The following is a 26,745-nucleotide window of genomic DNA, read 5'->3' as shown; positions in this document are numbered from 1 at the left end:
TTAAGGCAGCCGCTGGAGTTCAAGCTTATCAGCAGATGGTGCTTCAAAGACGTCATCTTCCACACTTTCTTCTATTGGCTTCATTTTTGCCGAAGTTCTCAGGTAGGGAGACGTCCGGCCCGCGCCTGCCACAGTTACAGAGAAACCACCAATTAATTTAACACATACCTGCTACGTACACCTATGTGTGACAAGATGTACACAATCTGACGATCCTGTCCTAGTTCTCTTGTGGTAAGTGAAGGTTTCTTTGTTACTCGGCCACAGGCATCAGGAAATTCTACACACGGGACAGCCACGCTGCTGCGAACCAGCAACGCCTCTGGGGTTCAAACCCCGCGGCTGGCCACAGGCACAGTATTCTCCCCAAATTCAGTGCGTATCCTGACAGCATGAGGTGCCCAACACCGTGTCCCTGGCAATCATTTTCTTATCATTACACTCACCCACCAGCTCCTCTCCACAGACGACGATGTGAACGGCTGCCCCAAGCACAAAAGGAACGTACACTTGCACACTTGCCTTGGCTATGAAAAAATTGCTCGGTGTACGGGGCAAACCTCAGGTGAGTACCTGATCGCAGCCCTAACTGCCTCAAAAACATGATCATGTAAAACTTACGGGAAATGTAATACCCCCATAAACAACCACAGAGAAAACAAGATCAGCAGCGAAGGCCAGTGAACTTTGGACTGACAGTGACTTCATTGCTCCAAGACAATCTTTCAGAAAAGCAGCAACTCGCAGAGCTTGCCAGAGCGGAGCACACACCACAGCTATTGCTGATGAGACATTAAATGGAGTTTTTGTGCAAGTTACTGCTGCAAACTACCTCTATTGTAGTTAAATTTTCAGCATGAGGGTTAAACCACAGAACTCCTTTGCCATCAGCCAAACAGGTTTATTTCCCATTGTTCACGCTGAAATTGCATCTGCACTTGGACATTTTTTTCTCTCAGTCCCCTCTTCTAGAGATAAACCGCCACAATGGTACAAGGTTGTAAACAGCTAAAGATGTCCAAAAAGATTAGGGAAATCTTTGAAATACCATCTGAGAAGAAAAGAGCAAGAGGCCATGGTCCTGTCTGACAAATGGTCTGTACACAAGCTAAAAATTCAAATTTTCTTTAAAAAAAAATACTGATAGCCACAAGACTTTTATTGCAGGGCTGTTCTTATTACTTTAAAAAAAGTTTATCAGATGTAAAGTGCTCTGCTAAGGAAGCCTATTGACAAAGAAGGACTCTGTTGCACTGCACGTGTTACATAGAGAACAAAATACAGCTACAGGCAAGACCAGTTATTGTATTACTGTATTTTAAAGTCACATTCACACAAACACTGTTTAGAATTAGCTTTTTAGAACTTTTAATGTTAAAAATGTATTAGTATTTTCTTTTGACATTGAAAAACTACTTTAACTGCCATGATAAAGGGTTACTCGAACACTTTTTAAAATATTGTTAACCCCTTTTCACACAGATGCGTTTTTATGGCCTAAGCAAGTGATGGTCAGATAATCTAAATAGATCATAAATCCAAGATTTGTGGGTACACTTGGACATAAATTTGACTTTTCTGGGAGACACCAAGTAATTACACTCAAAGGTGAAAGGATGCCTGAAAATGATGAATTACAGTTTCGGCTTTTTTTCTTTTTTAGGTTTTAGTATTGGTACAGTTTATTGCCATTTTTAGAATGGTTTTCTTCTGTTTAAAATTGCTTAGTTCTCTACAGAAATCATAAGTAAGAAGCCATAAGTCTGTTTAACACAATCCAATAAAGGTTTAACACTGTCAAGCTGTTTGGTTCAGAGACATGCCCTTATTTTCTCCAAAAACCTTGTCTACTGACGCCTCTATCCAGGGTTGGACAGACGTTCAAGAGACTGAGTCAAACTTTGAACCCAGGGTTCCATATGCTACTCTGTTGCCCTCTCTCAAGGACCTAAGCCCAAATACCTATTAAAATGGCATTTACCATGAAACCAAATCCTGCTTTTAACCATAAGCTGGGTATAACACAGGGAGCACACAAAATGAGGTAATACCAATAAAAGTATTACCAAAACAAAACCTTTCTGCACTCCTGCTTGGCTTAGAAGTTTGCAAATACAGATTCATAGACCAGCAAATTTGAATAACGTAAACCAAGTAGCATAGAAAAAGAGACTGTGTCGCTAATAAGTGCATGAATGACTATGAAGCAATAGAATTATTGAATAGAAACTAATACTGAAACGCTTTTTAAAGGTCTGAAAGTCAGGTGAAGCTACCCTTGCGATCAGGTTGAACTATTTCAGTGTAGCTCAAATTTTGGAAAAAAGGATACACCAATTTCATTTACTAATAATTTACACACAGACAGATAATGGATGTCAAGCACAAGTATCACGTGATGAACAAATCCCACTTTAATACCTTTTTGAGGATGCCTGCTGAGTTAATGTGATGTTATCAACAGAAAACATCATGCTGCAAACGACTCACTCCGTAAGCATTATAGAACTCTTGTTGGTTATTTCCTTAATATAAAAGCAAACAGTTAGTTGAGTTTCTTAGTTAATTAAATCCAAAACACAGTTTTGTCAGTAATCATATTTTGCGACCTACTAATTAGTATTTTTCACCCTTTCACTACTAAACACTTTGAAAAAAGCTTATTTAAATTTCTTGAGAAAATGAGTCAAAGCTTATTGCTCGTAGCACAGATAAAAGCATAATTTAAAAAGTTTGCGTGACACAAAAATATAAATGTCCAATTTTTCAAGAATATGGAAATTAGGAGAATAAAACTTATATGTACCATAGTAGTCAAATATCATATTTGTAACAGGAAGCTTTTGTTCACACAACAATCAATCACCTAGCAATGATTCCTATTCCTGTAGAGCTCCTGTACAAATAAGTTTCTCTTATTAATTTCTTCTAATTAAAAAAAAAAGTTTGTCGTTTCCATATGTTCCTCACTTTTAGATTTTGTTTGTTTGTTTTTAAATAAACAAATGTATGATTGAAGAAGGAAGATCCAAGGGAACAACACTGGGACAGCAAGCCTCAGCAACGTATTTCATGCTGAATCCTAAAAAACAGTCAAAAAAAAAAAAAAAGACTGACTGCTGCACTGAGAGCACCCAGGAGAAGATTTTTGAAAACACAGCAGTGGTAAGGTAAATAGCAGCTTTTTTGTTCAGTTTTCCCCTGTGATCTGAGAAAAAGTGCATACATGGCCACAATCCACATTGAATACAAATCTTTAAGCAGAGCTCACCTTGGTAGCAAACCATCATTGGCAATGACAGTACCCAGGAAGAACTAACAAGATATCTTGGCAAAAAGAAAGATTGAAGCGTTACAGTTTAGTGAGATAAATAATGTTTCATCAAGAATTTTTATCAAACTTTTACAGAATCAGAAATTTCGCATTAATCAAAATGCAAAGAAGAAACAAATGACAGCATTTCCTGAGGTGTATGATACACTGCTGTACGGGTAACCCCTCTGTCTCCTCAAAAGTAAAGGAAGGATTAGACTCAGGAGCCTGCTGCCACAGCGGGGTGCTGGCAGTGATGGTATCAACTACACCAACCACTGCTGGACCGAGCAATTTCAGAACATTAAAGACAGTTAAACCCCTCTTTTGGGAAAGTACACTCCATACACCAGAAAATATGGTACACAAATGAAGGAAAAGTACAACAGAGAACAGTGTATTTATCAAGTATGTGCTAAGCATGGATGCATCTTAGGGATTAATGTAGTTACAGCTGAACACGTCATGCATTTAGCTTACTTTCTCCCAAAGCTGAAATACTGTTGTAAGTGTTTTGCTGCTAAGCCTGAAAGAGAATTTTAATTCTAGCTAATTGCACAAACACAGTTTTACAATTTCTTTCAGGCTCCTGGGTGTGCAAATTTGTCCAAGGGCTCTCTACGCAAAGGAGTAGCTCCAATTGCCGTGGAACAGGTGAAGAGCCAGTCGAGAGCTTACAGGTAAAGACCAGAGAACAGACCAACACCGGACACTTTGTGGCAGGTATCTGCTACAGGCTGCCTGATCAAGAAGAGCAAGTAGACAGAAGCCTTCTTTAGACAACTGGATGAAGCCTCATGATCGTAGGCCTTGGTACTCGTGGGGAACTTTAACCACTCCACTGTCTGGTAGAAAGGCAACAGGGCTGGGAGCAAGCAGTCCGGGAGACTTCTGGAGAGCGTAGCAGACCATTTCTTCACACAAGTGATCGATGAACCAATTAGGGAAGGTGCTCTGCTGGACCTGTCACTGATGAACAAGGAAGAACTCATCAGGGAGCTGAAGGCTGATGGTAACCTTGGCTGCAGTGTCCAGGAGCTGGCGGTGTTTAAGATACTGAGAAGCGTACAAGGCAAATAGAGTTACAACCCCGGACCTCAGGACAGGGAACTGTCTACTCTTGGCAGGAACCCATGGGAGATGGCCTGCAAGGGCAAAGGGACCCAAGGACAGATGGTTGATCTTCAAGGACACCTTCTTCAAAACACACTGACAGTCTGTTCCAGTGCACAGAAAGTTGAGCAAGCGTGGTAGAAGGCTGGCATAGATGAAGGCTGGTGTAGCTGGTGTAGATGAACAGGAAAGTCCTGACAGAGATCAAACACACACACATGAAGTGAAAGCAGGGATGAGCTGCTGCTTGGGGGTCAATACAGAAATATGGCCCAAGCATGCAGGGATGGAATTAGAAAAGCCAAAGCTCAGCTGGACCTGGATCTAGTGAAGAGCAATAAAAACGGCTTCTACAAATACATCAGCAACAAAAGGAAGACCAGGGAAACTGTAAGGCCATGGCTCAGTGAGGCGTGGGACCTAGGGACAGGGAAAAGGCTGACATACTCAATACCTTTTTTGCTTCAGTTTTTACTTCATGGGTTTGTCCTGAGGCCTCTCAGGTCTCCGAGTCTAGTGGGAGAGACTGGGAGAGCGACACTTGACTTGCAGGAAAGTTGGACTGAGTTCGGGATCACTTAAGTCAATGGGGCAAATACAAGACTGTGGAATCACATGGGCTGCATCCAAGGGTGCTGAGGGTTGGCTGATGCAATTGCAGGACCCCTCTCTATCATCTTGGAAAGGTAATGGCAGTCAGGGGAAAGGAAAAAAGGCCAATGTCACAGCCATTTTCAAGAAGGGCAAGGAGGAGCACCCAGGGACCTATTGGCCTGTCAGCCTGCCCTCAGTCCCCAGGAAGATTATGGAGCCTGTCTTCCTCAAAGCCATGGTCCAAGCACATGAAGGATGGGAAGGTGACTGGGAACAGCCAGTGTGGATGTACCATGGGCAGATTGTGCCTGACCAGTGTGACCGCCTTCTGCGGTGAGATTACGGGCTCTGTGGATGAATGGAGTACACTGGATGTTGTTTCCTGGGCTGTAGCATGGCTCTCCACAGCCTGCCATAGAATCCTTCCAGTCAAATGGGTGAGAAATGGACTGGATACAGGGACTGCAGCTTGGGTGAAAAATCTGCTGGACTGCTGAGTTCACAGGGTGGTGAACAGCAGTACAAAACCCAGCTGGCAGTTGGTTACCAGCAGTGTCCCCTGAGGGTCAATACCAAGGCCTATAATGTTCAATATATGAATGACTTAGACGACGGGATGGAGTGCGCTCCTGTCAAGTTCACAGCCAACAGCCAAGTAGTGAGGGAAACTGTTGATAGAGGGTAGTGCGGCTTGTCTGAATGGGCCTTCAGAGGCAGGAGAAAAGAACTGACAGAAAGCACATGAAGTTCAAACAAAGGAAAATTCCTGCACCTGGAACACAACAAACCTACATAGCAGTACAGCCTGGGCATCCACTGGTTGGAAAACAGCTTTGCAGAAACAGACCTGGGGGTCCTGGTGGACACAAAATGGAGTATGAGTCAGCAGAGTGCCCCTGCAGTGAGGAAGGCCATCCATATACTGGGCCACATCAGCAGCATATGTTGGGCCATATTAGCAAGAGCATAAGCCAGCAGGTCAATGAAAGAGATTAATGCCCTCTACTTGGCACTTGTGAGACAGCATCTGGAGTGCTGTGTCCAGTTTTGCGCTTCCCCGTACAAGAAAGACATGGACATACTCAAGCAAGTGCAGTGGAGAGCAACCAAGATGGTCAGAGGCTGGAGCACATGATGTATGCAGAGAGGCTGCAAGAGCTAGGTGTGTTCAGCCTTAGGAACAGAAGGCTCTCAGGGGATCTTACTGTTGTCTTTGCCTACCTAATGGAAGGGTATTAAGAAGACAGAGCCAGACTCTTCTTGGAGGCATGCACTAAAGAATAAAGGACAACAGTTATGGTTGAAATAAGGGAAATCTTTTCACCATGAGGGTGGTAAGGCCCTGGAACAGGTTGCCCAGAGAGGCTGTGAAAACTTCCACCTTGGAAATATTCAAAGCTTGACTGGACATGGCCCTGAGCAACCTGCTCTAGCTGACCCTGCTTTGAACACTGTGTTGGACTAGGCGATCTCCAGAGGTTCCTTCCAACCTCAACTGTTCTGTGATTCTAAATGTCCTTTCAGGAAACAGAGGAGAAAAAAAAAAGACTGGCATTTTCATCAAACTATATCCCAGGTGTCACCCTCAACATTCTAGTAGGGTGAAACACTAGCAGGGCTTTTGCTTCCATCTGTCCAGGTAGGCAGACTATACAAATGTTAAGGAGTGAAAACAGATAGGCCCTCCAAGTCTGAAGGGGTTCCTGGATAAGAACTGTGAGGAACACAATGGAAAACAGAGAATTAAACAGGAAAGTGCAAATACTTTAAAACACTTTCTCTTCTTAGCAGAGAGTTTAATCATAACAGATAACTAGCGGTCATTTTTTTCCTCATTCATTTGAATTGTAATTACTAACGGCTAATATTTCCCAAATAAAAATAAATAATCCCATATAATACTTTTAAATTCTGTTAAACTAACAGCTGATGCCAAATGAGAAAATTGAGCATATTCTGGATTTTTTTTTTGTTCAAAAGCTGCTTTCAGAGTTCAGGCTACTGTTGAAGTTTAGATTCAGGGGAATTGAAAATAAACAATACCAAAAGCCTAGAAAGAATCATTTAGAAAGTTTCTATGAAGGAATAAATTCCAAGACTAGAAGCAAAAAGGTTAGACATGTTTTCTTCAATCACTTTAACTGTTCTCTACTACTCCTGTCATACAAAGCACAGGAGAGGACAGCCTGAGAGGATATTTGGACATTTTCCAGATGGCATCAAAATATGCGTTGTACACCACATTTCTCCATGCCCTGCCAATAGAAACTATCTCAGGAGGAAACACAGAACACTAAGTTGCTGAGGGGAAATGTTTTGTTTGGGTTTTTAATTTCTACAAGCATCAGTCACAGACCAAAGGAGATACTGTGACAGGCACTGTACATTCCCAGTTTTGCCTCATTGCTACCAACATTCCATACTATGCCTACACAATCACATTATGCCAAAAATTCTTACAATACACGCTATTTTGCCAGTATCTACATGAGGTAGCTTCAGTTAGCATACAAAGCCTTTTGCATCTTATGAACTCCCTACAGCTAGGTCCCTCTACTTAATTGATGTACAGCAGCATCCAAAAAGCTACAGTCTGATCCCACTGAAGACAACAGGAGTTCTACAATCATCTCTGATGATCAACCAAGCTGTGTTCAAAACTGGCATGATCTACTTTGAGCACTCACGAAGAGAGGATGCAGAGGAAGTCCCACGAAGAAACATCTGCAAGCCATCTTCACTGTCACTGGTACTGGCCATACTGTTTCTCATCTGCATCACAGAGAGCTGTGAGCAAAGACTAGGCTGTCGATCAATCTTTTTTGAAGCCTAAAAAAATTAAATAATTATTTTTTTAAAAAAGGTATCAAGTAGATTAAAATAAAAACGGAAAAGAGCTATTTCCCCTGTAGTAGGTGCTCTGGTCTCAGCTACAGCTATTCATGAATCAAGAAACTGGTTATAGCAGATTCTATGCAGTATAAATTGATTTAAATGAAAACAGAAGATGTCAGTAATATACTGGAATCAGAACACTGACAAGCATGAAATCTCAGGTTAATTATTCAATTTCAATTCTGTTTTGCACTGGACTTTTCCTGTCATGTATTTTCCTACAGAAAGGCTCACTTCAGTTACTTGGTCATTCATTATTCAGGTTTGACGCTTTGCAGTTAAATACAGTCTTTATAATTAGCCTGGTCCTCCTTGCTAAACACGACAGCATGCTATATAGAGAGTTTAGCAATTCATATCTTAACAGAAACTTGTTAACTTCCTTGGCTTTTCACTTCATCATGTAGAAAACAGTGAGCGTCACTGCTTCCTAGTAGATGATCATTTGGCCCTTGTTTTTACTGAAGACAGATTAAATGCATTACATGAACATTATCCTCTCCCTGTCAAATGGTCTTAGGAGCTTCTGTTTGCTTTGAGTAATCCTCCTGAGAAGCCTTTGTACTGTAATATTTATATTAAACCATACACTGTACCTTGTTAAGTATTAAGTAGCAAGTCAGAATGCTATTTTAGGTGTATGTGAAAGGTAGTAATCAATGACAAAAGCATAATGGATAACTCCACTTTACTGAACTTTAAGTCAGGAATTAGCATCCTATTTCATGCGGAGAGGAATGACTATTTTCCTAACAGTAGTGAAAAGCTGCTTAGGTAGGAGAAAATCACAAGGTTCCTTGAAAATAAATGGATACTTTTCTGTTTTCCAACATCCAATTAATTGATATTCTTATATTTTTATTACCATCTTGAATATTAATAATCTATACTGAATTTTAGTTATCTTGTATGTTCCCTGTGTACAGAAGTCAACTACAAAATTTTCTGTTGAGATTGTCACCAGTTAAAAATCATTAAAGACACCAGTAATACGTATATTTGACAATTAAGCCTGTGATGTGTGCATAGGGTGCTGGCAATGGGGAAATGAAGGTGAATTTACTTGACAGTTCTTGTCCAACGTTACGTAGGAAGGGCTCACGCAACAGGATTTTCATTTGAGGAAGAATAAAAAAGTACTACAAATTTCCCAAATGCTCACTCTTAATTTTTATAACATACATTTTCAAAAGTTACTGTGATAAAACAGTTACAATAATCTTAAATTCATGGGACTGTTGTCACTAAAAACAAAGACTTGATACGAAATGGAAGCTGAAGTATGCAGATGTTAAGTCAATGGAAGGGGGGAATTTGGTGTTTAATACTTAGAAGGTATGACAAGAATCTTTCACTTAAAAACAACCAATTACAACATTACAATGAACACTTCATTATAATTCCATTTCAAGGAATATTTGTACTCATGTGGAAGCTCTATAGTGCCAGAAGTCAGCAGCCCAAGTTTATTGCAGATAACTTTGTATACCAGGCATGACACTCTAATGCTGTCATCTGTGTATAAAAGAAAAAGAAAATGATGGAAGGAAAGAAAGAAAAGAGGAAAATAAAACGGAGAACAGGAGAAAAAAGAAAAAGGAAAATAGAAAAAAGAAGAAAGAGGTAAAAAGAGGTGGAAAAGAGAAAAAAAAAGACAAGGTGAGTAGGAGAGTGAAGAACAGCAGTCTGAGGAGAGGCAGTCTGAACGCACACACAGGAGGTGCATTGCTACATGTTCCTTTCAGATGCCATATTCCATTAATTAATTTCTATCTATGCAGAAGGGGGTTTTAATACAGAACATTCCCCCCTCATTCTTTTTTAATAAAAAAGCGCTAACCACACACTTTGAGATGTATTTTACAGACGGTACATACCTGCTAGATCATTTTTATCTTACTGCGATAAAGTATCTTACACGTTAGTAAGACGAAAACAGTGATCCGATACAGTTTTGAGGATCTGACTGCAAGACAGTGTAATCCTCTATTTCATTGACCAGAAGGCAGAATAAGCAGTGCGTTATTGCTGTGGAATTGTTTCTCCAGCAATTCTTTCTTTTCTCTTTCTACAGCCAGTACAAAAATTGAGAAAACTTACAATGTCTAATTAGCCATAAAGACATTACAAGTTACACCTGCTGAAGTCTGTCGTATAGTAGCAGTGGCAGTCATTCCTTTTGGAGTGTTTTCTAGTAAATTCGCAACTTTGCAGAAGTAACTGTTTAACCTATATATGAAATATTCATGGGCAATCTAATAAGAAGGATTTTTGCTCTGAGTTAGTGTGAGTTAAATAAATACAGACAGAATACAAAAATACTGTATTGTAAAATTATAAAGCTTTTCATAAATGATAGTGAAAGTTCTTCAAATAAATTATATATAAGAACCCTACAGCCCCTATATAAATAATAAAAAACCCATCAGCAGCTGAGTTACCATCCAAATCTTGAAAAGCCATGTAAGGAGACAAAATTAAAGTAAACCAAGATACTCAGTATATCCATGACTACAGCCAGACCACTTACTAACACACTCCTTCTACATGCAAAGAAGAATAAGTTATATTCAGATCACTAAATATTTTATACGTATCTATATTTTTATATATATATATAGTATGTCTCCTTCCACTAACTACATATCAACCTAACATTCCCCCTTTTTTTTTGTATTCACAACCCTCTAACACATGTTAAAATTATTCTTCTTGGCAATCAGTATTACCCAGATGTTCGACCCCAGCAAGAAAATTCTTTAAGAAAAACCCCTGAAGCTTCTGTGTACAAAGGCATCCACTTGTTAATAAGAAAGGCTCTCCAGGGAGAAGCACCTTTTCAGCCAGCAGCCTTCATGTCCACTAGTTGGCTAGCAATACTTGTGCCAGCTGATCAGTTCTGAATCTCGATTATTCATCTTTCTTGCGCATTACTATGCTAACTTTAACCAATATTGCTTCTGACAAAAACGTTGCACTGAATCATGCTTTGGCACTAAAAGGCAATGAGTGTGAATTCAGCAGCTGATAGCAGCAGGTTAAAAAAAGGTGTTTTAAGATGATTTAAAGTTGAAGTAATGATACATTTGTGTGTGGTAGGAAAATTCCCAAATGAAACTTCAGTTGCTTACCTTGTCATTTAAGGTCGGGTCATTCAATGAATAGAGTTTATTTGTAATATCTTTGCCAATAAGATACTTAAAGATCTCATAAAGAAATGGCTCAGATTCTAGAAAATATGTCAGCCTTTCTCTGGACCAGCACAGGAACTTGCAGTTATCATCTGCGATAATGGTGACCTGAGAAAATACATGCTCAAAATTAGCACTTTTCTTTCGCTTTAAAGTAAGTGATACCATTTTACTTGTGCCTCCAGTTAAAATAACTCTTAAAGCCATAAAACTTTTGGGTATCCCTTCAAATGTGATAATTCCAAATGTAAATAATCTCAGATATTTATTATCATCATATTTTTAACTGATAGGCATGGCCAGTTTGTTTTTCAGAAAACCTGCGGGGAGATAATTGGGGAAATCTCTCATAAGTGCCCGAACTGTACAAGAACTTATCTTAGAGGAGATTCACATATAAAGTCAGTCCTACAGTGATAACACTACTTGCATTCCAATAGGCCTACATGTTGCTTGACTTTATTTTATGTCGCTGTCACCAAACGGGAACAACTGGCATAATCCAAAGGTCTCCATCAAAGAGTTTTCACTGATTTAAAAAAAAAAAAAAAGAAAAAAAAAGAAGTATTTTCAACTTTCTCTTTTCATGGTCAGCCTGCTGATCCCACAAGTACCACCTTCCAGCAGCTGAGCTAAGGGTCCGTTTACTCAGTTACTGATAATTCAGCTATCGGTAGTTACAGAGGAGCTTGCACCCTCTCCAGGGAGGCTGGACCTGTCAGGTTCGTCCCCCTGTGCCAGCAGAGGGCAATGGCACACCGAAACCTGCACCGCTCTGTGATACCCAGCGGCGTATTTGCAAGGGAAAGTCAGTCATCTACGAAGAAATCGGGTGCTCTCTGCTGTCACAAGCTAACGTTACCTCCTGAAAAATTAAAAATATATAAAGCCTAAAGATTAATAGGAAACTGTCACGTATCCGTGGATTTTAACTTCACAGACTGTAATATAAGCACACAGGCTGAGGAAGAATTTGCCAGCGTTGCCAGCAGATGGGGTCCTGAAGATTGCATCCCTGTCCTCTTGCAACGGCAAGGCTGAGTGTTCATGCGGCAGTAACAAGCAGAACTCAGGAGTGAAGGACGTACACCCCACCACATTACACGAGTTTTTAAGGCAGGCAGAAGTTGAGGCATAAGCCTTTTCCCTTCAGAGGGACCGATCTGTACCCAGTCGCTTACAAGAGAAACAGGCTGGGCCGAGAGGGCGGCCGTGCTGCAGGACGCCTCACTGCTGCGAAACGAATGCATCTGGACAATCCTCTCTCCTTGGCGTTAAGCCTAGTATTTCACTGGAACATATGACATCAGTCACTGATTTTAGAGTCTACATTGCTCTCCCTCCCTCCCCTTCTGCCAGGTTATCAGCGTGGAGGTACCCAGACAGCCTCAGTCCAGTCATTACTACACATACCCAGTCAAAGAACATTAAGTAAGAGGCAGCAAAATAGCCATTTCAGTACTATGGGGGAAAAAAACCAACTTCTTTAACAGTATTTTTTCCCCAAAAGCTATAGTATAATATATCCTTTAACATACTAGCATAATTACATTGCTAGAGACATATACACTTATTGTTCCCCACATGAATATTTTTATTTAAAACACTGTGATTTCTTTCAGCTTATGTTGCTTTACCAACTTTCAAAGTGACAGAAACATTAAAACATTTAGATAAATACCTATTTTAAAGTACTAGTGCCTGAATTTTCAGCCTTTCATTTTACTAACACCAAATATTACAATAATTATTTTTCCTTTTCTGTTTTTGAACCAGTGATGACACTCCTCACCTCTTTTTCCAGTAAAGCTACTGTATTAAATTTGTCCTGAATAATGTCTTAACAGAAAATAAACTTGGAAACAGTAAAAGAGAACAGAACAGCAAAAGCCAGATCACTCAGCAAACACCATCATAACACTGTTTTGCAGCATTTGACTCTAAAAGTTATTTTTGATACAGTCCATCATGAAACACCAGTACTAGAAAGCTAGCAAAATTGTGGAAGTCAAATAGTTCACTGTTATTCAAATTTATGCTCTTAGTGATCCCATCAGCTCACATCCAGCGACATTTGAACCAAAGTGTACCTGGAATTTCTCACCCCGGTTCATCTGCGTTGATCGAAATTCAGGAGAATCTATAAAGGCACAGGGGTAAATATTGTGCAGAAAATGCCCTCGGTAAGACACCTTCATTCTGGAAATAAAAATGTATGAAACAACATTTTAAAGTCGTGGAGGTTGATTAATTTAATCTAAATTAGGACATGATTATTGACAATTGTAAAGCAGTAGGTAACAGGCAAAAATATGTTCATCTTCCGGAATTTCAGCCCCAGAGCTACCATTTTTCTGCCTAAACCTCCACTGATTCCAAGCAGAACAGGCTGCCAGCCAATTCGAGTTGCCAAACGTGGTGCTTATCCTCAAAACATTGTATTCGAAATGAAAAAGGTCTGCAGGGTTATGCTATACAGCCAGACCAGAATCAGGCTTCCTTTAGATAACTAGCTTTGCAGTAATGAGCAACTAATGACTTCAAAGGAAAATGAAGTCTGACATCACCATTGCCATCAACAGAAACTGGTTAAAACATAGGCCAAAACTTAGCAAAAGCTTCAAGATTACAGCCTGGCCATGGGCATTTATTTTACCCTTTCTCACCCGGGTCCTGTCAGCCTCCGGGCAGTGCACCTGCCCCTCTTTGCTTACACATACATGTGCAATGAATGAGTTCCAATATGCCTGTTGTTTTAAAGTCTACTGGAGCGATATTTTTTTCCTTTCCTCATGCACAGTATTTTTTAACCTTGAAACCTGAGAATGCACTAAGAAGATGACTTAGATAACTAAGACTCAAAACAAATCTCTTTGTTGTTCTGGAAGAAGCTGCTTTTGGTATTATACAAACATAATTCCTACTAAAATCTATACAGTTGCACGTACAAATGGAGATATAATCTGCTCCCAGTAAGAGACATCACTGTCACTTGAAAACAATGTCACAAAACAGTATACCTATAGACTATTTGGTTATAGATGATAACGCGCTCCAAATAACATTTTAAAAGCTAACAAAACCCCCACAACTTCCTAATCTATTCAGCCATCACACAAAGCCTAAGACTGTCCCCAAGCTTTACAGAACCTACTTCCCCTTCAGCAGGATGCTTAGCCTGTCATCAACTGATGTTTTATCTTCTGCAGCGTAGGCTTGACCTGTCTTTAAAGTCTGAATGTTGCAGAACTGTCCAGTTAGTCTTTGGAAGAGCTCCGGAGGCACATGGAGAGGTTCAAACATCCGCTTGTAGAGACTGCTAAGCTCCTTCTCTATCTTGATCTAGAATGCAAAAACAAAAGACATCAATAAACACAAATGCATTAGGTAAAAAAAGGGTAAGACTGCATGAATGCTTTAGTTGCTATGTTTGAGGAACATCTTTGTCATGTTTAGGCAAGGAAAGAAGTGGTAAACGTGTGAAATCTATCCACAAACGCTGCCTATGACGGGGTGACCAGAACCTTACCTAAAATTAGCCAGGTTGGCACACTGGCGCTTTGGAAAGCTGTTACATTCAAGTGGCACATTAAATCAGGAACAAGGAGTGTTCAGAGACTTCTGTTGATGTAACAGTGACTATGACTTGGGCAGAATTACACAGAAAAAAAAAAAAAGAGGTTGCCCGCATTTTTCACACGACATGCACACCTTGTTCTGGCCATATCTCAGGCTCTCCTGGGAGCCTCTTTCATCCCTGAGCTTCTTGGCTTACTTGTAGTAGAAAAGCTAGTCCTGAAAAACAAACCCATCATATTGAAACCACGTGTGATGAGGGAGGAAAAAAAACATTGCCAGCTGAACATCCCACATCTAGGAGCCCACCCAAACTCAGGCAGCAGCAATGAGGGAAAGGATGTTGGCTGAAATCCCAAGCCTGGAAGTCTTTTCTGAATGAAGGCAGCAGGGAGCAAGACAGTATCCCAGCCTCCCTGAAAGCAGAGGCAGCCTGAACAAAGCCTGAATATTTGCTGGGAGGAAAACAAATCAGAACAATAAGCATCAAATAATTAAAAGATAAAATATACATAGAATAAAGAAGAGCCACCAAGAAAAAAAAGGCAGGGAAGAAGGAAAAGAGTCACCACTTCAACAAATAAGAATATTCCAAGTCTACACAATTTTCTAGATTTCTTTTTGTATTTAATATTAAAAACAGGGGAGGGGAAGAAGGTGACAGCACAGGAGTTCAACAGTCACTTTTCAGCAGATGGTAGCCAACAGTGGGAATCAAGAAACTTCTGGTCAAGTTGTGGCTGGAGGAGCTGGAGAATCCAGAACGACCATGGGAGGCCCCTGGCTGTCTGAGCCCATAAGGGCTTCAAACTGCCACGTACCCCCTGTGCCTTCCCCAGGACAGCATTTTAGGGTGAAAATACTAGTCTTTAGTCACTAAAGGATGTATGTATTCCACATCAAAAATTGTCCCTGAGCTCTTCTCAGTAGAATTACATGTGCATGTGAAACAGTAAATCAAGCATAATGAAAAGATTTTGGAAAATTGAGGTGGCTTCCTTGCTGCATTTCAAGTTTATTTAAACACAGAACAAATTGAGCTGAGGCAGAAACTCCTATAAATTAACCTCTGCCCCAGAAATGGTATGAGGACAGAGAAGAGGAGGGCTAGAATACAAACATTGACAAGATTAATAGAGTCATAGAATCCCAGCATGGTTGAGGTTGGACAGGACCTCTGGAGGTCATCTGGTCCATTCCTCTGCTCAGGCAGGGTCACCTACAGCAAGGTTGTGCGGGACTACATCCAGACGGTTTTTGAATATTCCCAAGGATGGAGACTCCACAACGCCTCTGGGCACGCAGTACCCATGCTCAGTCACCCTCACAGTAACGAGGTGTTTCCTGATGTTCAGATGGAGCCTCCTGTGTTTCAGTTTGTGCCCATTGCCTCTGGTCCTGCCACTGGGCACCACTGGAAAGAGCCTGGCTCCATCCTCTTTGCACCCTCCCTTCAGGTATTTACATACATTGATAAGATCCCCCTGAGCTTTCTCTTCTCCAGGCTAAACAGTCCCAGCTCTCCTTACAGAAGAGATGCTCCAGTCCCTTAATCATCTTCATGGCCCTTCATTGGACTCTCTCCAGTAAGTCCAGGTCTCTCTTCTACTGGAAAAGCCCAGCCCCAGCCCTCCAGATAAGTCTCACTAGTGCTGAACGCTGTTGTCTCTCTTTGTCACAAGGGCACATTGCTGACTCATGTTCAACTTGTCCACCAGGGCCCGCAGGTTCTTTTCTGCAAAGCTGTTTTCCAGCTGGTCAGGCTGTGGCATGTGCTGGTACATGGGGTTACTCCTCCCCAGGTGCAGGACTTCGCACTTGTTGCACTTCATGAGGTTCCTGTTGGTCCATTTCTCCAGTCTGCTGAGGTCTCTCTAGATGGCTTCCCAACCTCCTGGCCTATCAGCCATTTTTGTGTCATCAGGATACGCTCTGCCCTATCATCCAGATCATTAATGAAGGTGTTAAAGAGAACTGGACATAGCATTGACCCCTAGGTTAAACTGCCAGTGCATACACCTCCAACTAGACTTCATACCCCCGATTACTACACTCAGCCCAGACATTCAGCCAGTTTTCAATCCATCTCACTGTGTCGTCACCCAGCCTATACTTCACAACTTCTCTGAGGATTTTATGGGAGATAGTGTTGAAAGCCTTACTGAAATTAAGGTAGACAACGTTCACCACTCATCTATCTGGCCAGACATTTCATCGTAGGACATTTTCAGGTTGCTTAAGCAGGACTTCCCCATTGTGAATCCATGCTGACTGCTCCCAATCACCTTCTTGTCCTTCACATGCATAGAAATGGTTTCCACGATTAACTACTCCATCACCTTTCCAGGGACTGATGCAAGGCTGACTGTCCTGCAGGTCCCTGGGTCCTCCTTCTTCCCCTTTTTGAAGAAAGGAGTGGCATTTGCTTTCCTTCACTCCTACAGCACTTCTCCCAGTCGCCATGATTGTTCAAAGACTACCAAGAGTGGCCTCACAGTAACATCAGCACTTATGGGTGCATGCTATCAGGGCTCCTGATGAATAATGACATCCACGATGTCACCTGACCTGAAGTTACACTGGCTTCACAGAATCAATTACTAAGTCTTCCACCAGTGACTACATTTATACAAAACCCACGTTTTGAATTTCCTGTATGTTCCTTATGCCACAGTCTTTAAAACCTCAGAGGACATCTACGTGGACAAAACAAGGATTAAATTTAAACTGGCGAGAGAAATTGTGTTCAGCGTTGCCCTGAACTGTTTGATTTCAAACTATGTGCCATATACCTGTAAAGTTAGATGACTATTTGTTTTGCTGACAGGTTCTCCAGGAGCCTCATTTTTAGCAGCTGTACCAATTTAATATGCACCTCTTTCTATAGATGACCACTGCAACTCAAAGATAGATAAATTCCTCTCAGATGAACATATAAGTAGCTCCAAAGACTGCTGAATTCAAAACAACACAGACCCGACGACAGGATTTGGCCCTGGAGTACAAATGCAGTCCTGTAACTAGTGAATAATTCAGGTCTCATGATCTTCCTCTAATGTATAACATTTAGAAGAGAAATCAGGCATAACCACTTTCTTAAAGACTGATCAGATTGGACACTGCAGATAGACTTTAGATGGTCTCCCTCATAACAGACTATTCACCCTTCACAGGCACAGCTGACTGCTCCTCCAGTCATGCTTGTGGGTCACATTCCAAATGAGCTGTACAGGTAGGTGTAATGTTTTGTTCGGCAGCAGTTGAAATATCCTGGGATGCTGCCAGAGCTCCGAGTCAGAGCTCTGTAGAGACACTGATTAGACTCTTTCAGCTTCCACTCAGACTAAAAAAGCCAAATTTGTAAATCTCCAAGGAGTCCAAACCACAGAAATAATCTTCTGGTCAGAAAAGAAACTCGCTGCTATTTTGCATGCTCCATTTAATAAAATAAATATTTAACAACTGAACATATCAATTATTCATTTTGTAATATGACTAACTTGTAATTACTTCTTCCATTCCTTTCTTGCCTTAAAAAACATTATTTGTGAGGATGACTAAATAAAATTGAGATGGACAATATAATAATTGCAGACAGAAAATTTAATTCAAAATGAGTTCCTAAGATTTTTTTCATTTTCTAGCTTTCTATAGGAAAAGCGTAAAAACAGCCTTCATGTTCATAATAAACAGAATATGTAAGACAGCTAAGAAGACATGCATGACTACCAGGTGTCACTAACTAAGCTTGCTGATCATAGCCTGCAACAAAGAGATTCATATATTGTTTTGGATATTATTCTGTTTCCATATAATTTCAGCTATTATTTAAATCCACATAACTTACTAGGTACAAACAGCCTCGTTTTCAGAGAAGCTGAGTACTCTCAGTTGCCAGAAAACACCTGCAATGGTAGGGATACAAATCGTCTGAAAGCCAGACTACAGTTCTTCATGGTGTTACTGTTTAGAGTAGTGTGAACCAATTTGATTTTTTTCTCCTTATACTGCTAGAGAGCAGCAATGAAGTGCATCTCACCTATGACCATACAAAGCTAGGTTAGTAGCTGGTTATAATGGCTGTGTGAGCTTCTTTTCCAGCCAGTGGAGAGGGATGGCACTATCACATCTTGAACAGATACTGCACGGGTGGCTTGAATCTCACTGGACAACAAGCTTAAATTGGAGGTTTAACTTGGAGATGGATGAAGTAAGACAAGATGATTCCAATTCCTACTTCATAAGTTAAAGCTACTGGCACAGAAGTAGAGACCATGAATAATTATTTGTGCTCTTTGAAAGTGTTCTTAACTGTTAAGACTCAAGTATCATATGCTTCCTCTCAGAGGCCTTTCATTTCTGGCAGTGCCCATGTCCTGAATGATGTAATACTTCAGGACAAGTATCAGAATGTGACTGAGACTATCTAAGAAAACAGTCAATGCCTATGTAGAGCACTTCCCAGTTAAAAGTGTTTGATATTCCTCCTACATTTTACTGTTTCTATTTCCTGCATATTTCTGTCTTTAGAAAGCAGTTCAATACTGCAGAATCCAAAAGAAAAAGATTCAGTAAAGGCATCTATGGTGGTGGTTTCATGATTTTACTCTGTTCTCTATCCAAAATTATAGATTGTCAAGATGTAGTCATCCATTTGCGTTCAAGAGAAATGACATTTGGTTTAAGGCAGCTCTTGTGGTTGTAACTCCAGTCTCACCAGAAGGAGCATCTAGGAACTCTTCACATGGAAGACTGCTCCAGCAAGCTCCCTCATTCTGTTCAAGATCTGGAGTATAGAGCCAGGGACATTGATTTGAACTAAGTGCTGCAAGCTTTATTGCCACAAAACGGTATTTTGAAAGAGGGGTGTCCACATCTACAAAGGTCAGGCTAAATGACTATGACTTATGTGACAGAGAGGTTTTACCTGACAAACACGAAAGAGGAAACTTAAGATTCAACCATGTCACTTTTGTTGTTCATGGAACTGGTGGAAGACCATATTTTGATCATGGTGGGATACACAGAGTTAGCATATACATGCAGGAAACTATTTTAAATACAGTTGACTTCAACTACTTATTATCTGTCATTTGTTAACACAAGTGTTTGTACCCTCACTGTACAGACAGAATTTTCATTAGACCTTTCCATGCTTTATACTTTGAGAAAATTTTCTCATCCTTCTCTATGGAACAACGCTATGTTTTGCCATGGCCAGAGAGAAAAAGCTACAGTACAGAAATTCATATAAGGATAAAAGTGAAACGAGTAGTTTTACATTTCCTGTAATTTGGTATACATGTTACCTTACAGCACAAATCCTAGGCCACAATCAGATACAGTGACAGGAGTCATGCAAAGACAGATTAAACAAAAATACCCCAAATCACCACAAAGACTATTTAAACATTGCTGGACCCAAGTACAAGCACAGGACAGTCCCTTGATGATGTTGTAACCAAGTTAGGAGACAGTCAAGCACGAGCATATAATGTGGCAGGCACTGCACTCAGGTGAATGCCAGACCTGTTAGCTTACCTCCTAGTAGGCTACACCAATCTAGTGGTGTAAGTGCTCCTTCTATGCTCTAGCATGAAGTCAAACAGCACAATATGTGGCTAAACCACATTTCAGGTCAGTGGCTGGAGCACAAGCTTGCTGTCCACAGGTGCAGGGGGAACTCCAGCCCCCTCGGAAGCCCTGCTCTCCTCTGGTTTCACTCAGGAGCCAGCAAAGTCAAAGTGCAGCTGTCTGAACAGCTTCCACACCATAGATCAAGTTGGGTGCAAACAGCTGTCTGGCATTCTTGCCAGGACATGGGAAGTATTTAGGTAGGCTCTAACAAGAGCCAGATACTAAACTTCTTTATGCAGGACTTACACCACAGAACAGAAAAAAACCATGCAGGTTTAAGCTTCTCATCTTGTCCCACCCAAAGCTGTTATGCAACTCAACTGTTGTTCACTCTTAGAAGTTCTGCCCAAATTCTGTGCCTTGAATAAACGTTCTAAAGGAGAAAAAAAAAAAGACTTATCTTACACTATGTTTCCTTTCAGATATTTTGGGGAAAAAAAAAAAAGGATATACTTCTATATCATCTCATTGTTGGTCAGTGACCTGAGAACTAAACCTGAAAAGGAACTAGTGTTAAGATGTGTGTGTGGGGTGCTTTAAAAAAAAACCAACAAAAACAAACAACCTGCTTTAAAAAAAGTTACTTACAATATTATGTATTACAACAATTAAAATAGTGTAATATTTTTCATGTGATGTTCATGAATTTCTTAAATTTCCGTAATTTCTTAAACTTCAGGGAAAGAAAAGTACTGACATTATTTTAAGTCTTTAATTATTTATTTTTCTAGTTTTACAATTAATATATTTATCAAGGCTTTAATGATTTAAGCCACTACATGACTAGGCTATCAGAACTAACGCTTCACTAAGCTTTACATTGTAAGGGTCATGTAGCCCTGAAGATGGTAACCTTTGGGTTAATCTGTGCTCCATACTGGAGGAACACCGCTGCAGGTAGAACCCTTCCTTTGTTAACACCTGTAAGTAATGTACTCAAGTTATCCTTGTAGGCAGATGCAATTTAAGCTTTAACCTCTTTTTATTTGCTGTTGCTTACCAGTTTGTTTTGCAGTTGTCTTTAGCCATACTGGTAAAGATTTCAGCCCTTCTACCATCACTCATTTCCTTTAAATTCTTCTTCCTTTGACAGCTTGCTCTGGCTCAATTTGTTGAAATCCTTAACTTGCACAGCGTTTTAGAAGATGCCCACCAAAGTCTATTTTCCTATGGTTCCTGTAACATTCTCTGCCTAGAACTCCAGTTTATTCTATATAAGAATAGCTGTCGTTTGGCACCACATGTATATGGTGCACAGTTTAAGGGAGCAACAAGCACCTCAGTTCTGCTGTGGTTACATAGCCAGTGAAGAAGGGTTACAGAAACAGAGAGCAAAGTTAAAGGCAGGTCCTCTAGCCCTTACTCTTAGAGGTAAAGTTCTACCAACTCTGGTGACTGACAGTTTATCAGTAAAGTTTCATGTCTTTACATAATTCTCTTTTCCTTCTTTTTAAACCCACCCGTAGAGTACTTAATCCACTTCTACCACTTATCCTAACTCCTACAAATAATTCTGCTCACAAATTTACTAGACAAGCTAGCGAAAAAAGCTGGCAATTCAACAGGATGAAGTCCATACCATAATGCACAAAAAACCCCAGCTTATGCCAACACAGCTTTTACTATACAACTGTAATCACAGAAGAAAATGTTTTTCTTTCTTCATTCTGTAGCGATTTACACATTGTAAAGCGATATTTTTATTTTTTTTTTACTAGAGCACAAAACAGTGTATTCTCCTCCCAAGATGCTCCTTCATTCTCCAATAACCTTTTATTTAGATTTTTGGAAAGGGTTGGATGGGTATGAATCTAAGGACCACTACCCCTGTTCTAAGGACACATGCCAAAATTCACTTTTAAAATACAGTCAAGTTTTAGGGCTTGGTATTCTAGGTAAATGAGGTTAACAGCTATGTGCTCCTGCCTCTTGCAATAATTTCTGACTGTTAGCCAATTCCTGTCCCATCTGACAGAGGACTAAAGGTCTCAACATGATATTAAAATGCTCAATTAGTGGCTGGGTTGAGGGGAAGCAGAACATGCTAGCTTCGTGCCTTCACTGAGGGAAAAAGAACACAGCATAAGCTCATCCCCTATGAAAAAACAGAGTACCTGCAGACACAAACAGGTAGGGTCCGGCTTCACTGGCTCTGCATTATCACCACTGTTACTTTGTGTGGTGCATTGGACAGCATGACCACTGCTGACTTGCAGAAATACAGTGCCGTTTTACCATACTGCTGCATTTCGATATTCTGCTCTGGTAGGGGGGTTGGACTAGATCTTTCGAGGTCCCTTCCAACCCCTAACATTCTGTGATTCTGTGACTAGGTTAAAATAACATTAGCAATACAAACTAAAGAGGAACTTGCCCTTTAACTGGAAAGATTACTCTAAGAGTAATTTAAATGACTAGAAATATTTACTACACATCTATAAATGTCTAGTAGTAGATCAGCCTAGCTAGTTTTAAGATATCTTCTAAGCAAGACAGAAGTCAAGCTCTATGCTGCCTTGCCAGGAAAGGAGGAGGTTGCTAATTTCCTAGCTGCTTTCTGTGTTGACTTGGTGAAGAGCTTATTTCCAATCAGATTTTCTTTTTTTGTACCAGCTGTTACACACTTGCAGAAGGTGTCTGATTTTGGGCAAAGGCAGAGTTATTCTGCTGAACATAACCCCATATTTATTCCTGTAATCTTTACATTATAAATCTGTCTGCCTTAGATTTTGGAGACTACAGAATGTAATATTAATATTTTTAACACTTAGCACTTCATTAATATTTGATTGGCACACAATAGCAACTATTATATTAAAGATTATCTAGTTTTGGTGTGCACATACCAACAGAAGGTTGGGTTGCTAATCATTTTGCAGAATCAGAATATACTTCTAGATGAATAATACTGACAAAATAAAAATAAGTAAATGTATATCTATTGGATATACATTTAGCTGAAGGCAGGGCAAAGAATCCTGTATTTTTGGCATACACTTCAATTATACTTAGAGTGCATTTGAAGTTATCCCAATGCATCCTTCTGAGGGCAACAAAAGGAGTTGAAAAATTCCCAGACATGACCCTCAAAATGCAATGAATGCACTAAATGGGATAAAAGGAAGGGATCATCTTACTTAATACTGCTCTTCCCACACGTTACTGAATTTTCCTGCTTATTTCCGAGTCCCACAGATGTTCAAAAAGAGCAGGAGCATCTCACTTACCTTTCATTTACATTTAAAATGAATACAGCAGTACGAAACATATGGACTAAAGCACTTGTCAGCAAAGCAAAGAGTGTGAAGATCATTTATAAATGGACATCAGCATTTGTTTCTATGTTGAAATAACAGTATCAGGGCACTTGTCATTTATCAGTCTCCTCTCCCACCACAGAGAATATTCAAGACTTAAAAGTGAGGTAGGAAAGTCTAATCCCTCCCAAATTCCCAATTAAAAAAAAATTACTGTTCTGGAACGCTTAGTTTTAAGTATTTTAGGATTTTATTTCAGGAGGTCTGTATGCATGTACGCTTCTGGGTGGGGAACATGACAAAAAACCCACAAACAGAAAGAAATACACAAACCCCAAAATACCATTTCTGGTCTCTCTGCAAAGAAACAATGAACGCCCTTCTGTACCACCGAAACCAAACACAACTGCCAAAACCAGCCAAGAGTAACTTCTAAAGTTAAATAATTTTTCAAGAAAATAATTATGTACTGCATCAGATCGTACTCATGGTCTGGATCCTTCCTGAATTAGCTAACTGATTTTGTCCAAAAGAACTTCTGTCTAATTTAAGAACTGCTGTGAAATTCATTGGTTTGTCCAGCAAACATGAGTAAAATTTCCATTTTCTTGCATCTTACTAGACTGGTTGTGCAATTTAGCTGGTATACATACCGGTCTTCTTTTATACACTAGGTATATGAAATGTAAGAGGTTGACAACCAAAAACACAGAATTCCAGATCATTATGTCCAAGGCACAACGGTAGAGTGTAGCCCAAATGATGAACAATGCACACCCTGTGAAAATTTAGAAAAAAAGAGGAAGTTAAATTTCACTGAACAATAAACATATTTGTATAAAGTCACCAAGAACATGTCCACTGGGTGTAATTATCCTGAAAAGCAATATATTCTACAAGCTTTACTGCAGTTTGCCTCTGCGGATCAATGCATGACCTGGCAGCAGAGTTAATCCCTACAAAGCTACAAACAGGCACACTGAGAGAAGGTTGACAGCAGACTGCAGTCCTGTTGCATGGGACTGCAGTACTGGAGCAACAATAATCCAGATCAGGGCTGGGGAAAGCAGAAAGGTGCAGCCCACAATGGTCTGTTACTACAATGTCATAGGGGAAGAGTGTATCTTAAGTACAAAAAAAAAAATTAAGTAGCTCACAAAACTTTATTACTAGTATTGCATTAATCAGACAAACGAGAACCAAAAAAAACCTCTCCTGAAGTCATGCATAGATATTTTTGAAAATTTAAAGAAAGGTCATTGCTGCATTTTGACAAGGTCACATCAAGAACCTGAATTCTCTTCCATGACATCACAGAAAATTTCAAATGCTTACCCTTTTTTTAGTCACTTTACTTTGCCTTATCCTTTAAAGCAATTGTTATTATTCATTCTGTATCATCAGGGGTACTATTTTTAGCCTACAAAGACAACACTTATCAAATGATAGATTATGCATCAGCGAGTCTCTCCCAGATAACTGTGAACGTATCATCTCAGAGATGGCTGTAAAGGTCACAGATATTTTCCCTTAAGTTTCATGTAAGGACAACAAGAAGGACAAGGTGCCAAATTTGTGTCCCTTTCCCCTTTCTCCCTGAAGACGATGCTGACTTCATGAACTCAGTATTCTGTCTGGGTTGCTGATTGGCCAGGCAGCACTTATGTACGGATCAGAAAAACAACAACATGATGACTCTTGATCAGCTGGTTAATTAGACTACAAGGGATGGGAGGACATGAGTCCTGGAAGTATTGAAGGGGAGCGACACCGTGGAGCAGGACAGAGGTGGGGCAGGGTCATCAAAGCAAAGGGGACAGATCCCTAGGAACCAGACTTCATTACCTCTCCTGCCCACAGACTAAGTGCAAAAAACTCCAATTCCCTAACTCTTTAAAATGCAGCAAGTCCTACAGACCAAAGTGACAGGCTCGGCAAGAGCAGAGCTCCCATCGCTTTTAAAACAAGAACTACACAAAGTCTTGCAATCCTCAGAACCTTGGTCCTCAGTGCAGTCTCTTTTGGTAAGTTTTCCTGTAATAGCTATAAAAAAAGAAAAGGCAGGATCATTGTAAGTCCAACCATAGAAGTTCTATCATACAATACATGGGTCAGTTTTATGAATAAGCATTTGCATTTGAAACTACTTAAGCATGCTGTGTTGTGATATACCCAGGTTTATCCTTCTTACCCTGCAATGACTCACCACTACTACTCCTTTGATCACACAGACCTTGTCCCACACAAATAACTGGGGCTCTGAAATAGCTGAGGGACTGCAAGAGTATCACAAATGGAACCATGCTTGCTTAGTCTCAAGCATGCCAAATTTAATTTTTCCTCTGAAGTCAAATTTTGGTTATCACAAGATGCCTTTTGGCAGTGGAGGAAATATGACTGACTTAAGAACACAGGCTGCACTCCGTATTGAAAGCCCGCACTTCTAAAGGAAGGAAAATAACCCTGTGATTCACAAATGCCACGTGTTTGAACACAGACTTAAAGAACATGTGGGGCAACACCAAGCTTCTCAAGAAAAACCTCACTTATTGCAGACATATCAGTCAGCGTACGTACTTGAAATCTAAAATTAAGGTCTTAAAGATCCGTAGACCTAACTGTGATTTGGAATTTAATGAACTTTAAGCAGCCAGTCATGTCAGAAGTAAATGGGGTCCACTTGTTTTGTAGTTGACATCTACAAAGTTTTGAAGATGCAAGTTGTATTTTTGGGAAGTTTTAAGAGCCTAGAGACATAAAATCTTTACAGAAAAGGTCTGTCAGGGTCAGAACAGACACCCAAACACCTTCATCAGAGTACAAAGACCACGAATTTGTACTGAAATTTCACCATAAGCTGAAGGGTCCAGGAGAAAGCTCCATAACAGTCAAACTGCTATTTCTGTCACAGGAAGGCTGCAAATCTCTCCAGAATAATTCTCCTACCTATGGTGAGCAGACCCCGCAGAAAAATCATATGAAGATTCAGAGTAGTTGGAATAACCAGTCCAACTGCAAAGCAAATGTTTGCCACGTGGAAAACAAGATGATGAATCTCTTTCCAGTTTTCACATGCAGTCTCATTGAAAGGCACAAGTGTGGCATTTTTTAAATCTGGAACAAAACCTAGTGGTGTAACAGCAAGTGGGCTCATTGCTGTAGTATTCAT

At 40.2% G+C, this 26,745-nt stretch overlaps 1 protein-coding gene across 1 annotated transcript; it reads right to left on the bottom strand.

The window, feature by feature from the left end:
- Positions 1 to 26,745, bottom strand: POPDC1 (popeye domain cAMP effector 1). The gene is made up of 7 exons (XM_086461336.1): positions 26,523 to 26,745; positions 24,230 to 24,354; positions 14,261 to 14,448; positions 13,197 to 13,305; positions 11,047 to 11,214; positions 7,708 to 7,849; positions 1 to 125 (listed from the first exon to the last, which is right to left on the bottom strand). The coding sequence occupies exons 1-7, from the start codon at positions 26,743 to 26,745 to the stop codon at positions 1 to 3; spliced, it is 1,080 nt and encodes a 359-aa protein (XP_086317462.1).

Source organism: Leptosomus discolor, chromosome 2 (assembly GCF_034619465.1).
Source record: "Leptosomus discolor isolate bLepDis1 chromosome 2, bLepDis1.hap2, whole genome shotgun sequence".
In the NCBI taxonomy this organism is placed as follows: Eukaryota; Metazoa; Chordata; class Aves; order Leptosomiformes; family Leptosomidae; genus Leptosomus; species Leptosomus discolor.
Note: the sequence above shows the minus strand (reverse complement) of the source record. Positions and strands in the feature narration are given on the sequence as shown.

What these genes read in the sequence shown, in the direction of transcription:
- POPDC1 (XM_086461336.1), bottom strand. Translation starts at nt 26,745, where the DNA reads ATGAATACTACAGCAATGAGCCCACTTGCTGTTACACCACTAGGTTTT. An exon ending in GCGGGGTCTGCTCACCATAG is followed by an intron (nt 24,355 to 26,522) that starts GTAGGAGAATTA and finishes AAATTTTCACAG; the next exon opens with GGTGTGCATTGTTCATCATT. An exon ending in AGCATCCTGCTGAAGGGGAA is followed by an intron (nt 13,306 to 14,260) that starts GTAGGTTCTGTA and finishes TTTTATTTCCAG; the next exon opens with AATGAAGGTGTCTTACCGAG.